Source organism: Ostrea edulis, chromosome 7, assembly GCF_947568905.1.
Source record: "Ostrea edulis chromosome 7, xbOstEdul1.1, whole genome shotgun sequence".
Classification (NCBI taxonomy): Eukaryota; Metazoa; Mollusca; class Bivalvia; order Ostreida; family Ostreidae; genus Ostrea; species Ostrea edulis.
The window spans coordinates 39,072,464-39,087,553 of NC_079170.1; the positions used below are offsets into that span (position 1 = coordinate 39,072,464).

Consider the following 15,090-nt stretch of genomic DNA (forward strand, 5'->3'; position numbering starts at 1 on the left):
TTACGTTGTGGGGTTTTGATTGTTATTTTTATCACATTGCGTTGTGGGTTTTGATTGTTGTTTTTATCACATTACGTTGTGGGGTGTCGATTGTTATTTTTATCACATTACGTTGTGGGGTTTTGATTGTTATTTTTATCACATTGCGTTGTGGGGTTTTGATTGTTATTTTTATCACATTGAGTTGTTGAGTTCTGGTCTATAACAATAGCTGTATGTTCGACACTGTGCCATCCTTTTCAATAATATGTGAATTTAATGTATATCTTACATCACTTTTACTGTTGTGTGAATGGCTGTCAACTTCATCTGATTCAGTGGATGCATCTGATCCAAAATTCCTAACACAATCTGGATCAGATTCACTACTTTCGCTGTCTTCATTCTCATCATTTAAAATTGCATTAAATGTCCCAGAAATGTCTTTCTGCATATTTCTCTTGTAAAACGGCTATCTAAATTCCAATCAAGCCATTTTGTTGCTTCATGAAATTAGTTTGAATGCCTTAAAGGTCCGACATTGCAGTCAGAAAGTGTGTATATATCGTATTGGCAAAATGACAGCATTACCCTTCTGCATGGTGTATACTAAGCATCAAGTCGTAATTGTATATGTTTAGAATAAAAAAGTAAGAACAATTTTGCAGTTTGTCGGGCCTCCGAGGCGCTATCATGTTACGGAAGAATCAGTAGAGCAACATTGGATCTTTGAAAGGGTCCTTATATTTTATTTCTAGTAAACATCATCTGATAAATACTTGTTTGTCGTTACACCATGATACCAATACATAAACATATTGTAATATACTTGTCTAAATGTTTACTTATAAAACTTTGTTATCATAATTGAAGTTGAATATCCCCTGAATGCTGACGCCATACAAAACACATGAACAATGTCATTTTATGCCTGAATGACAAACAGATGAACTAAATATTCAATTCTTTCTTCTCACGTGGACGCATTGTACTAATAAAGGTCAAATTGTTCTAGTAAAGGTCACATTGTACTAGTAAAGGTCATCACATTGTACTAGTAAAGGTCATATTGTACTAGTGCAGGTCATCACATTGTACTAGTAAAGGTCATCACATTGTACTAGTAAAGGTCATATTGTACTAGTAAAGATCATCACATTGTACTAGTAAAGGTCATCACATTGTACTAGTACAGGTCATAACATTGCACTAGTAAAGGTCACAGTGTACTAGTAAAGGTCACAGTGTACTAGTAAAGGTCACCACATTACTTTTTTTCTGGATATACTATACGAGTTCCCACATTTACAATAATTACCAAATTTTACTCTTCCATACAATTACAGGTAATATTAAAGATTTAGAAAAACAGTGTATCAAATACGTTGATACATACATGTATACAGCGATAATAGATCTAAATACAATGAGACGTCTTATTTAATACCGGTATTAGTTTACAATTAATGCAAATCTTTATAGATTGATGAATTTGCTACATGTACATGTACATACCTTATATATTCCTATAGACATGACTACACATTATGTTTGTATACAGAAAAACCATAATTTCAAATGTTACACGATTCCATGCTAAAACAGATTATGTAAATCACGAGAAACTAATTTCTTCTGCCAATCAGATTACGGGCACTTCGTGGGCCACAATGTCACGTGATCAATGGCTATATCACCTTTGAACCCTTTACCCCTTGTAGCTTCAATTAAGATCTGGAAATAAAATGATTCAATTACTCAAGATACTAATTACTGCAAGTATAACCACACTGACATAAAAAGAAACACAGCAATAAGAATACCGGATGCCGGGAAAATTTAGTCTTCTGATATATTTGTCTAACCTCATTAAGATTCAATTTCGCACCTTTTGAATTCTTCCCAATTCGTTTTTCCTACGTATATAAAGTAATGAGGGAATCTAATTGCCCAAAGTTTCTAATTTGCTCATTTAGGACAAAACGAGAGTGAAAATCTTTCTATGTACAGTGTAAACATTTTCAGTGTACAATGTAAGATCTTTCTGTGTACAGTGTCATATATTTTTGTGCATAGTGTAATATCTTTCTGTGTACAATATCATATATTTTTGTGTATAGTGTAATATCTTACTGCGTACAGTGTAAGATCTTTCTGAGTACAATGTAAGAGCGCAGTCATAAAGAACGGCTTTCTGGAATGTAATGTATTTGTAGAGAAGTTTTCTTTTTATCATTTACGTCACATTCATTTTTTTATCACTCACAGAAGGACATCATCAGATGTACATAGGTGGTTGCCACAACAATTGACCTATGCATGGCGCTCAAGGGGGTAGGGGTCATCAGGACCTCCATTTCTATTACATTCGAAAGATCCGTGATTTTTATTCTCTAATGCTGAAGTCTTGGAATTGATGCGACCGCCATGGTTGGGGATCGAGCCCTATACATGAAGCGCAAAGCGAGGACTGTAACCACTTGTCTACCTTTGGGGGTAGATAGCAATAGCATGAATCATTGTAAAAGTGAGTATACCCTGTGTAATGACTCTACACGTGCGACATAATTCATAACTTACATAAACAGTAGTTTTATCCTGATTGTGTAGTTGTATGTATCAACTTACAGTGATCACACAGTAAATGACCAGAGCTATATGTATATTGTGATGGCTAGATAGAATGTTCTGTCGTTAATGTGATATTGTCTTACGGACCCAGTAAATGACCAGAGCTATATGTATATTGTGATGGCTAGATAGAATGTTCTGTCGTTAATGTGATATTGTCTTACGAACCCAGTAAATGACCAGAGCTATATGTATATTGTGATGACTAGATAGAATGTTCTGTCGTTAATGTGATATTGTCTTACGGACCCGGTTTATATTCTGTCGTTAATGTGATATTGTCTTACGGACCCAGTTTAACGATAGAGTATGTCCAATATACCCGCAATGTAGCAAAACTAAAAATTGCACGCAGTACGTGTTATGGTAAAATCTTATCATCATCATTAATATACAACCAAACACGTTACCTTCACAACTCACTCGTCATTAATTTCACTTTAATTAGCGTATGAGGGGAACTACAGCCTATAAGTTTAAACTTCGCTGTGTACAGCTTCTATTTTACCGGAACTTGACATTGCTTGAGCGCACAACTACCAAATAAGGACATATTACCTTTGACGGAAACTGCTACTTCGATCTTCACTACGCCGTTATTTTACAGAAAACTTAACGTACAGTTTCAAATAAACGCTATAATTTAAGAAATATAACTTAAGTCAACATTGTAATGTCAAATCAAATTGATATGAAGGTGTATTCTTCTTACGATGAAAATCACTTTCATTAAAACTACGAGATTGATTGATTGTCTAATGATTGATTGATTGGGGTGGGTTTTTTTACGTCCCGTCGAAAATTTTTCACTCATACTGAGATGTCACCAGTAGGTTAAGTTCCAGAAATTTAGACCTATGCTTAGCCCCCAGGGACGTAGAAGTGAGGGTTCTTTATCGTGCCAACGCCTGCCGCGACACGGGACCTCTGTTTTTAAGATCATTCCCGAAAGACCCGTGATTCTTATTTCTGAATCCTGAGCGTTTGGCGAAGGAGCAATCACTACATTTTACAACGTCTTGGGTTTGCCGCGACTATGGCACGAGCGAGGCTTGAACTCACGACTTCCCGGCTACGAATCCAACGCTCTACCACTGAGCTACCGATGCCTACGTGAATGAAGAAGACTAACCACATTGCATTGGTAAACATATCTTTTCCCTCTAACACTGCAGAGATTATCTATGCGTTTTCGTCTTACAGCTCTACGGGGCAATTCTGTGTCCACTACATATCGTCCTCAAGATTTTGCGAAAGGGCATGTCATTGTTTTCCATATATGGTAGTAGGCGGTTCTTCAACGTGAGCATGCGTTTTCGAAAACAGCAAGGTGTTCCGATGACAGTTTCCGGTAATATGGTAGTCAATTTGAATAGAGAAAGTGATATTTAAAAGTGTTCAGTTTACAATATCATTTTATGATTTTTCACTCTGTTAAGGAGTTAAGAATTATCAATGAGGTTAGTTGTATTCAATTTTAATTTTAAATTTACTCTGTTATTCTTTGGTAACTTTGAAAGTTTCGGAGGGATTCTGCAATTTTCTGCTACATCACGATTGTATGGGAGGCAATCTAACTGTGGTGAGGGCAAACATTCTAACTGTGTGATGGCAAGTATCACAATACGGACCTGCTTTGTGGTATTATCTGCTACGTTCCATGAGCTCTATATCTTGATAAGGTAAACGGAGATATCCGTAGTCAAAATCAGTGTGCCAAGAATGGCCTAACAATCGGTATGAAACACGTCAGACAGCATTTGACCTAATGATAGGTTAATGTCCACTCACAGCTACTTATATCAAAAAGTTTTCCTACCTTTGTATCTTTATTCAGATGCATGTTTAGATCGGTCAGTTTGTGCCAAGAAATGCCTTGATGGCGGGATAATTCTCTGAGAAGTGCTGGACTGTTGGTTCCGTTTGCTGTTTTGATCTTGAGACTCCCAATATCAGATCCCCTCATATGATAACGTAGACGGAGGCAGTAGGTTTTCTCTGAAGATACAGACGTTTTAGTTATTGTATCAACATTTAGTATAGCTCATTTTGGTGATATTTTTTCCACCCCAAATCATCTTATTCCTTCCTAGCACTATAGAAAAGATAGAAATTAATGATATTTATCAGCATGTTGGACAAGTTTTACATTGACTTAATACTAGTACATGTATATTTGTCCAGGCAGTAAAAATCCAGGGGACGTACTTTGAAGATTTTAAACTTGGACATAAATTCATATTCAAGCATAAAATTGTTATTATTTACAGGATATAATTTGTACGGGTCGTTTGGATTTATTTTAATTCTTTTTAGATATTTTTAATACAATAACCTCTAATGATGCCGCCATGCCTGTCGTCCTTTTACATACATAGTATGTACTTTATATTGACACAATCATCAAGCACGATGTGTCATGTACGTAACATACGTACGTCAAATGTTTACGTACTCGTACGTGAATACATATATACATGTACCTGGACCGTATGAAAGCACAACGAACGTGTAGCATACGTCTTCAAACATTTACCATTTTTAAAAGATTTTTTCATCAATCCTTATTCCCATGAAAATTTTGCATCCCATATTGTGACCCTAACCTAGCCCCAAAAGATCCCAATATAACTAAAATAAATTCAGAGATGCCTCAACATTAATATGACTAACATCATCTTGCTGTTCTGGTAAGATCATGCTAGTCACAAGATCATTGATCATGATATGATATGAAGACATTGCCAAAAGAAATTTATATACAGAATATGAAACCTCTATCTTAAATAGTTCCGGAAATATGAGATACGTAGGATTTTTATCAAAAGTAGGTCAAACTTCCAGGGGAAAATAGATCGGGGTGGAAATTTTCGCTATATTCGCGGTTTAGAAAAATCCGTGAATTTAAGAAACCGTAAATATTATTTTTTATAATCTTTCTTTAATACACAATGTGTTAAGGGAGGGGAGGGGGCTTACAGTGAATCGAATCCGCAAATCTATGAACACGCGAATGTGTCTAAAATGAATAAACCGCGAAAATTACAACCCGTGAAATCATTTCCCTAGACAGTAAATAGATGTACAGGTTTATAGATCAATTAACGATCTAGGTACAAACGTTTGGCAGACCATCTCGAACACTGATATCTCGAATACCACAGATATATGAAAGTGATTCAGAAGTCCCAATCACATATATTCTAGTATTTTACCTTCGACATCTCGAATCTTTGCATATCTTGAAGTTTTTTCTAGGTCCCATCGAGTTCAGGTAACGAGGCTTGACATCGGAAACTCGGTATTTTTGTTAAGTTCAAGAAAATAACATGAACACTTTTTCGTCGTTTTTAAGATGACTACTAGTCTAACATAAGAGTCATCATAAAACAAGGGTTGACACGTCATATATTTTATTTCTCACATCATCACCAGACGATGCATGCTGTCCCCTCGGTGGAATTTTACCTTCCCACACTCAATATAATGAACCCTTACATCAGACCTCAAGTTTAACGATTTGAATAATTTCTAATCCTTATGTTGAGTTTTTGGAAGGAATCTGTCCTTTTAATTTCACGTTTCCATAGAAACTAACTCGTTACATGTATAATGAGGTGACTAATTCCTTATAACGAGATAACTAACTCATTATAACGGTGACTAATTCCTTATAACGAGATAACTAACTCGTTATAATGAGGTGACTAATTCCTTATAGCAAGATAACTAACTCATTATAACAGTGACTAATTCCTTATAACGAGATAACTAACTCGTTATAATGAGGTGACTAATTCCTTATAGCAAGATAACTAACTCATTATAACGGTGATTAATTCCTTATAACAAGATAACTAACTCATTATAATGAGGTGACTAATTCCTTATAGCAAGATAACTAACTCATTATAACAGTGACTAATTCCTTATAACGAGATAACTAACTCGTTATAATGAGGTGACTAATTCCTTATAACGAGATAACTAACTCATTATAACGGTGACTAATTCCTTATAACGAGATAACTAACTCGTTATAATCAGGTGACTAATTCCTTATAGCGAGATAACTAACTCATTATAACGGTGACTAATTCCTTATAACGAGATAACTAACTCATTATAACGGTGACTAATTCCTTATAACGAGATAACTAACTCGTTATAATCAGGTGACTAATTCCTTATAACGAGATAACTAACTCGTTATAATGAGGTGACTAATTCCTTATAACGAGATAACTAACTCATTATAACGGTGACAAATTCCTTATAACGAGATAACTAACTCGTTATAATGAGGTGACTAATTCCTTATAACGAGATAACTAACTCATTATAACGGTGAATAATTCTTTATAACGAGATAACTAACTCATTATAACGGTGACAAATTCCTTATAACGAGATAACTAACTCGTTATAATGAGGTGACTAATTCCTTATAACGAGATAACTAACTCATTATAACGGTGACAAATTCCTTATAACGAGATAACTAACTCGTTATAATGAGGTGACTAATTCCTTATAGCAAGATAACTAACTCATTATAACAGTGACTAATTCCTTATAACGAGATAACTAACTCGTTATAATGAGGTGACTAATTCCTTATAACGAGATAACTAACTCGTTATAATGAGGTGACTAATTCCTTATAACGAGATAACTAACTCGTTATAATGAGGTGACTAATTCCTTATAACGAGATAACTAACTCATTATAACGGTGACTAATTCCTTATAACGAGATAACTAACTCGTTATAATGAGGTGACTAATTCCTTATAACGAGATAACTAACTCATTATAACGGTGAATAATTCTTTATAACGAGATAACTAACTCATTATAACGGTGACAAATTCCTTATAACGAGATAACTAACTCGTTATAATGAGGTGACTAATTCCTTATAACGAGATAACTAACTCATTATAACGGTGACAAATTCCTTATAACGAGATAACTAACTCGTTATAATGAGGTGACTAATTCCTTATAACGAGATAACTAACTCATTATAACAGTGACTAATTCCTTATAACGAGATAACTAACTCGTTATAATGAGGTGACTAATTCCTTATAACGAGATAACTAACTCATTATAACGGTGACAAATTCCTTATAACGAGATAACTAACTCGTTATAATGAGGTGACTAATTCCTTATAACGAGATAACTAACTCATTATAACGGTGACTAATTCCTTATAACGAGATAACTAACTCGTTATAATCAGGTGACTAATTCCTTATAGCGAGATAACTAACTCATTATAACGGTGACTAATTCCTTATAACGAGATAACTAACTCATTATAACGGTGACTAATTCCTTATAACGAGATAACTAACTCGTTATAATGAGGTGACTAATTCCTTATAACGAGATAACTAACTCATTATAACGGTGACTAATTCCTTATAACGAGATAACTAACTCGTTATAATCAGGTGACTAATTCCTTATTCGAGAATACTTTCTTATTATAACGGTGACTAATTCCTTATAACGAGATAACTAACTCATTATAACGGTGACAAATTCCTTATAACGAGATAACTAACTCGTTATAATGAGGTGACTAATTCCTTATAGCAAGATAACTAACTCATTATAACAGTGACTAATTCCTTATAACGAGATAACTAACTCGTTATAATGAGGTGACTAATTCCTTATAACGAGATAACTAACTCATTATAACGGTGACAAATTCCTTATAACGAGATAACTAACTCGTTATAATGAGGTGACTAATTCCTTATAACGAGATAACTAACTCATTATAACGGTGACTAATTCCTTATAACGAGATAACTAACTCGTTATAATCAGGTGACTAATTCCTTATAGCGAGATAACTAACTCATTATAACGGTGACTAATTCCTTATAACGAGATAACTAACTCATTATAACGGTGACTAATTCCTTATAACGAGATAACTAACTCGTTATAATCAGGTGACTAATTCCTTATAGCGAGATAACTAACTCATTATAACGGTGACTAATTCCTTATAACGAGATAACTAACTCGTTATAATGAGGTGACTAATTCCTTATAGCAAGATAACTAACTCATTATAACAGTGACTAATTCCTTATAACGAGATAACTAACTCGTTATAATGAGGTGACTAATTCCTTATAACGAGATAACTAACTCATTATAACGGTGACAAATTCCTTATAACGAGATAACTAACTCGTTATAATGAGGTGACTAATTCCTTATAACGAGATAACTAACTCGTTATAATCAGGTGACTAATTCCTTATAGCGAGATAACTAACTCATTATAACGGTGACTAATTCCTTATAACGAGATAACTAACTCATTATAACGGTGACTAATTTCTTATAGCGAGAAAACTAACTCGTTATAATGAGGTGACTAATTCCTTATAACGAGATAACTAACTCATTATAACGGTGACTAATTCCTTATAACGAGATAACTAACTCGTTATAATCAGGTGACTAATTCCTTATTCGAGAATACTTTCTTATTATAACGGTGACTAATTCCTTATAACGAGATAACTAACTCATTATAACGGTGACTAATTCCTTATAGCAAGATAACTAACTCATTATAACAGTGACTAATTCCTTATAACGAGATAACTAACTCGTTATAACGAGGTGACTAGTTCCTTATAGCGAGATAACTAACTCATTATAACGGTGACAAATTCCTTATAACGAGATAACTAACTCGTTATAATGAGGTGACTAATTCCTTATAACGAGATAACTAACTCATTATAACGGTGAATAATTCTTTATAACGAGATAACTAACTCATTATAACGGTGACTAATTCCTTATAACGAGATAACTAACTCGTTATAATGAAGTGACTTATTCCTTAACGAGATAACGAACTCGTTATAATGAGGTGAATATTTTCTTATAATGAGATAACTAACTCGTTATAACCGTGACTAATTCCTTATAACGAGATAACTAACTCATTATCATAAGGTGACTAATTCCTTATAACGAGATAACTAACTCGTTATAATGAGGTGACTAATTCCTTAACGAGATAACTAACTCGTTATAATGAGGTGACTAATTTCTTATAATGAGATAACTTACTCGTTATAACGGTGACTAATTCCTTATAACGAGATAACTAACTCATTATAACGGTGAGTAATTCCTTATAACGAGATAACTAACTCATTATAACGGTGACTAATTCCTTATAACGAGATAACTAACTCGTTATAATGAAGTGACTTATTCCTTAACGAGATAACGAACTCGTTATAATGAGGTGACTAATTTCTTATAATGAGATAACTAACTCGTTATAACGGTGACTAATTCCTTATAACGAGATAACTAGCTCATTTTAACGGTGAGTAATTCCTAATAACGAGATAACTAACTCATTATAACGGTTACAACAAGTTAGTTTATCTGTTGGTGTTTTAAAATGATTTTAAACGACTTTCGTAACCCTTAAGTCACATGATGCTCCCCCGTCAAGTTTGTTTATTTTACTACTCTTTGAGATTTTTTTACTCATTGGTGAAGTACCAAAAATGTAGCCCTATGCTTGACGTTCAAGGTCGTAGCAGTGGGAGGGGTTCTTTCATGGGCCACGCCTGTTACGATAAAAAAAAAGTCTGTTTTCATGGTTACATCATAAAGATCTGTGACTCGAAATTATGAATGACGAGCGTTCGCCATACTATCCATTTTGGCGTCTTAGGTTTATCGCAGCCAAGACACGAGCGGGGCTCAAACTTTAGCACCATGCCTAGCTATATTTTTGCACTTTTGAAGGGAAAAAAAAAATAAAAATGACAAATATATTGTACATCAAGCTTTAAATTTCAAACACGTGGCGAGAAGTTTTGTTTTGTGTTGATGATAAATAATGATCATTGTCAAAAAATAAATGAATAACAAGAGGTCATCGGCCACATCGCTCACCAGAGTCACCGTGGTTCATATTTAAAGATTTTTCCTATTCGCATGTAAGACTTTTATCCCTATTGTGGCCCCATCCTACTTCCGGGGTCCATGATTTTTACAAAATTGAATCTGCACTATGTCATGAAGCTTTCATGTAAATGTAAACTCGATCCCTGGCCAGTGATTTTTAAGAAGATTTTTAATGATTTTCCTTTTATATTTGTATGTAAAATTTTTATCCCTACTGTGGCCTGTCTTACCCCCGGGGACCATGATTTTTACAAACTTCAATCTGCACTGAATTTTTTAAAAGATTTTTTCTATTTATTAGTTATATAAAACTTTGATCCCCTATTGTGGCCCCATCCTAACGCCATGGGTCATGAGTTTCACAAATTTGAATCTGCACTATGTCAGGAAGCTTTCATGTAAATTTCCACTTTCCTGGCCCAGTAGTTTTTGAGAAGAAGATTTTAAAGATTTTCCCTATATATTTCTATGTAAAACTATTTTCCCCTATTGTAGCCCCATCCAACCCCTTGGGCATGATTTTAACAAACTTGAATTTGCACTATGTCAGGAAGCTTTCATGCAAAGTTCAGCTCTTCTGGCCCAGTGGTTCTTGAGAAGAAAATTTTTAAATGATCCCACCCTATTTTTGCATTTTTGTGATTATCTCACCTTTGAAGGGGGCATTGCCCTGCATTTGAACAAACTTGAAAGCCCTTTACCCAAGGATGCTTTTGGCCAAGTTTGGTTATAATTGGCCCAGTGGTGCTGGAGAAGAAGTCGAAACCGTAAAAAGTTTACAGACGGACAGACAGACGGACGGACAGACGACGGACAACAGGCGATCAGAAAAGCTTACTTGAGCTTTAAGCTCAGGTGAGCTAAAAACAGTTTAATAATAGATGTTAATGAAAAAGTGAAAATAACGAAAACCTATAAAAAAATACAAAATAAAGATTATGGCAAACACGGACCCCTGGACATACCGAAGGTGGAACCAGGTGCCTATAGGAGTAAGCATCTCCTCTCAATCGGTCGCATCCGCTGTGAGACCTTTATCTTGATCAGATAAACGGAGTAATCTATTGTCAAAATTAGTATCTTGAGAACGGTTTAACAATATATATGAAACGCGCCAGACAGCATTCCACCTAGTGATACATGTAGTTTGTATTTGTAAATCACATCATAACGACCACACATTTTCCGAAATTGTGACTTTAAGACTGTTGAAACCACTGTAACATAAACTTATTTGTCAGTAGTCTATCTAGATTTTATGATTGATCATGCGCAGAGCATGCTATTTCATATTGAATCAGTTGAGAGGCATGAATACTACATGTACATGCAGATGATAATGGAATATTGCAGCATGAATATGAGGAGTTAACTGGACGAGTCAAACAGATCTTTTAAGAATTTAATGATACAGAGGATGTGCATAGTATATTCTTCAATCCAAAAAAGTAAGCATATGATAATAGAGTGTGTTTTTAGTCCTTTCTTAGGGTAGTGATTTTCTATCGCCATTATCCGCTTGCAATTGTGTGTCTGTGATTCTGAACGATGAAATAAACGTTTGCGGAAAAGCTCTCTACCTTGAAATCGTTTGTTACTCTCCAATATTGCAGTATCACCATTCACTCTGGGACGGGAGGCCTCGATATATTTATAGTACGAGCCGCTGTATGCAGAACTCGGCCCTGTATCTGATGAAGATGTGGAACCCTAGTCCAAAAAAGGAGATTGTGTGAGACATGTATTTAGAATATCATTAAAGTGGTAGAATGTTTTAAATATCCTTTAAAAATTTTGTTCTGTTTTTTAATTAACCATTTTTGTTAATGATTCAAAATGGAATCTGTATACATGAATATGTACTATATACCCTATCTTATCTTACCTTGTGTCTGCTCCAGGTAAAGTCCCCTGCACTGGAATCAGTCAAGAAACACCCCGCATCGCTAGTAGTTTCAAAGTCACATGTGTCTTTGTAAAATATCAGAAGAAAGTGCAAATTATTTCACAACAGTCCACATACTGTACTTTATTTCATACATTAAAAATAAGCTTGCAAAATATAAAACTTCTTACATCAAGAGGTTTAATTTACCATATAGATGTACAGAGTTTTACACACAACCATGTGTGTATCACTTACAGCCGTAGGAAATATTTCTTGTCCCACAGTCAACAGAAGTCGGATCTTCACATCTCGAGTTGATGTCGGAATATAAACGAGGATAAGAGCATTGCTGGAGAATAGAATCGGATTGGCTGCAGTCGTAGAAAAAAGGACAAAGCTCGGGGTTTTCGACGCGAAGATTTGGCATGTTTGTACATAAATCGTTCACCGTCCATTTTAACATTCCTTGAAATAAATCATATAATTATATAATCAAGTGATAATTATCAGAAGTATTTCACATAAAACTAAGAAATGAACTACGTCCATATTGAAGCGTACTGTCGTCTAAATCAAAACTTACTTTTCGGCAGGAACTTTATCGTCTCAAATTTGGATTTATACTCTAATAATTCCTTTTCTAATTCATTCGTTTTGTTTTGAAAATCACTCAGCGTTTGTAAGAAAGATAAGTTTGCGCGCGATACATGATTCACAAACTCGGAGAAATTTTTTGAGTTTATTTTTAACGAAGTTTCACAGGTTTGAATTCGCTCCTCCAATCTTTTAGTTTCGTTTACACATTCAGATATTGCTGTAGAAAAATTTGTCTTCATCAATATGACAGCGAGGGCATATTCAGAGATATTTTGCTTCGAATCTGAAAGATTCGCTTCGCACTTCTGCAAAGTATTATTCAATTCCATCAATTGCAGCGTGGTACTTGTCAAATCCATCCGCTGTCTTTCCTGGATATTTTTTATTTCTAATAATTCATTCTCAATCCCAGACATTCTCACCACGCAATCCGAAAAATTGTTTCTAAAATTACCCAGTCTATTTTCACAATTTATCAAAGAGTCATTCAATAACGAACTCTGTTGAGCACATTCCACACTCGTGACATTTTTAACCTGAAGATGTCCTAAACAATCTTGATGATCGGCTTTAACGGATTGTAATGTTAATAAAGTAGACGTTAAGTTAGATAAAGCTTCACTTAATGTACTATTACACTGAAAGCTCTCCATCTCAAGAATGACAATTTTCCTCTCCTTTTCTTTAAGTGTACTCAGCGTCGCAGCTTGCATAGCTTTGGTTTCCACGAGAACTTTGTCACAACGTCCTAAGCTGCCGTTGATGGCTCTCACTTTTGCCCTCTCCTGATCTAGGTCTCTTGACTTTCGTCCTAAATCCTCCATTGTTCGATACAATGTTTGTTTGGTGGTATTCAGAGTAGACATAATATTTGTAATATTTGTTGTACTTCCTTCTAACGACCGATTACAAATATAAATGGATTTACTTAATGCAGCCATGTCTTTGTTCTCTGTGTTGAGTTTATTTTCGCAATCCTGAAGTTTAAGATTTACCTGTAACAGGGATCTGTTTAAGGAACTGATTGTGCTGAAAGACTCCGAAACGTTCATTTCTAATTTTTGAATGCGAATCCCACATTTGCTCTGCAACACTTGAACTTTTTGTACTCCGCGCAAAGTCTCGACAAGTAATTGATTTTGAATGCCACATTTATAAAGTCGATTCCCACACGCTTCCACACTATCAGAACATGCGGTTCTCTTCATATTTTCGGTAAAAGTTCCGTGAAATTCCTTAATGTTCTCATACATTATTTGAGGAGACACGGGCCGTATTATACATATGATAAAAACGAATTTAAAACACAGACAGAATATGCCCATGTTCGCCATCTTGGTCAGAGATATACTGAAGATTGATGAAGTCCCCTCAAACATTGATACTACTTACACGGGTTAAATTCTAAGTCATTTAATGATGACATCACTTCCCCTCACTCCGCAGAGTTGAAGTGACTCTTGCAATAAGATGTTTTTTGTTTGTTTGGTTTTTTTAACATACAGAAAGACTGGGAATTTTCCTTGACGTATGAGATGCACTATGCTACGAAATACGCCCAGTGTTATTTTCGGGACCTGCGTAATGGGAAAATAATTCAACCAATTCTAAATTCATCCAAAATCTTTGAATTCCTTTTCTTTTATTTGTTCTTTTTTGTTAATTACTGTAAAACAAAGAGTGAATTTTTAATCGTTCAGTTAAAAATCCCCCCTTTTGATGAAAGAAGAAGCAAAAATAGAACGCGGATCAAAATGTTCTTATCATATTGTACGCCTCCAAAATAATCTTAAGAGGACACTCCTACAGGCCTTTCTTTATGCTAGCCCACAAACCGTGTTCATATCAAACGACCGAATCAATCTCCTTGGCCATGACTTTGTCAGTTGGTGAAGTTTACGGAGGAATAGCACACCAGAGAAACCTGATATATCAAAAGTGGAAGATATGTACATTTTTACAATAACATTTTGAAATTGAAAACTTTTAAATTTACCTTATTTAGTTTTTTAAAA

At 34.7% G+C, this 15,090-nt stretch overlaps 1 protein-coding gene across 1 annotated transcript; it reads right to left on the bottom strand.

The window, feature by feature from the left end:
* Positions 1–700: 700 nt before the first annotated feature.
* On the bottom strand, positions 701–14,538 carry LOC125657221 (uncharacterized). The gene is made up of 6 exons (XM_056144311.1): positions 13,062–14,538; positions 12,734–12,943; positions 12,476–12,561; positions 12,171–12,300; positions 4,430–4,608; positions 701–1,713 (listed from the first exon to the last, which is right to left on the bottom strand). The coding sequence occupies exons 1-6, from the start codon at positions 14,452–14,454 to the stop codon at positions 1,627–1,629; spliced, it is 2,085 nt and encodes a 694-aa protein (XP_056000286.1). The 5' UTR covers positions 14,455–14,538; the 3' UTR covers positions 701–1,626.
* Positions 14,539–15,090: the final 552 nt, after the last annotated feature.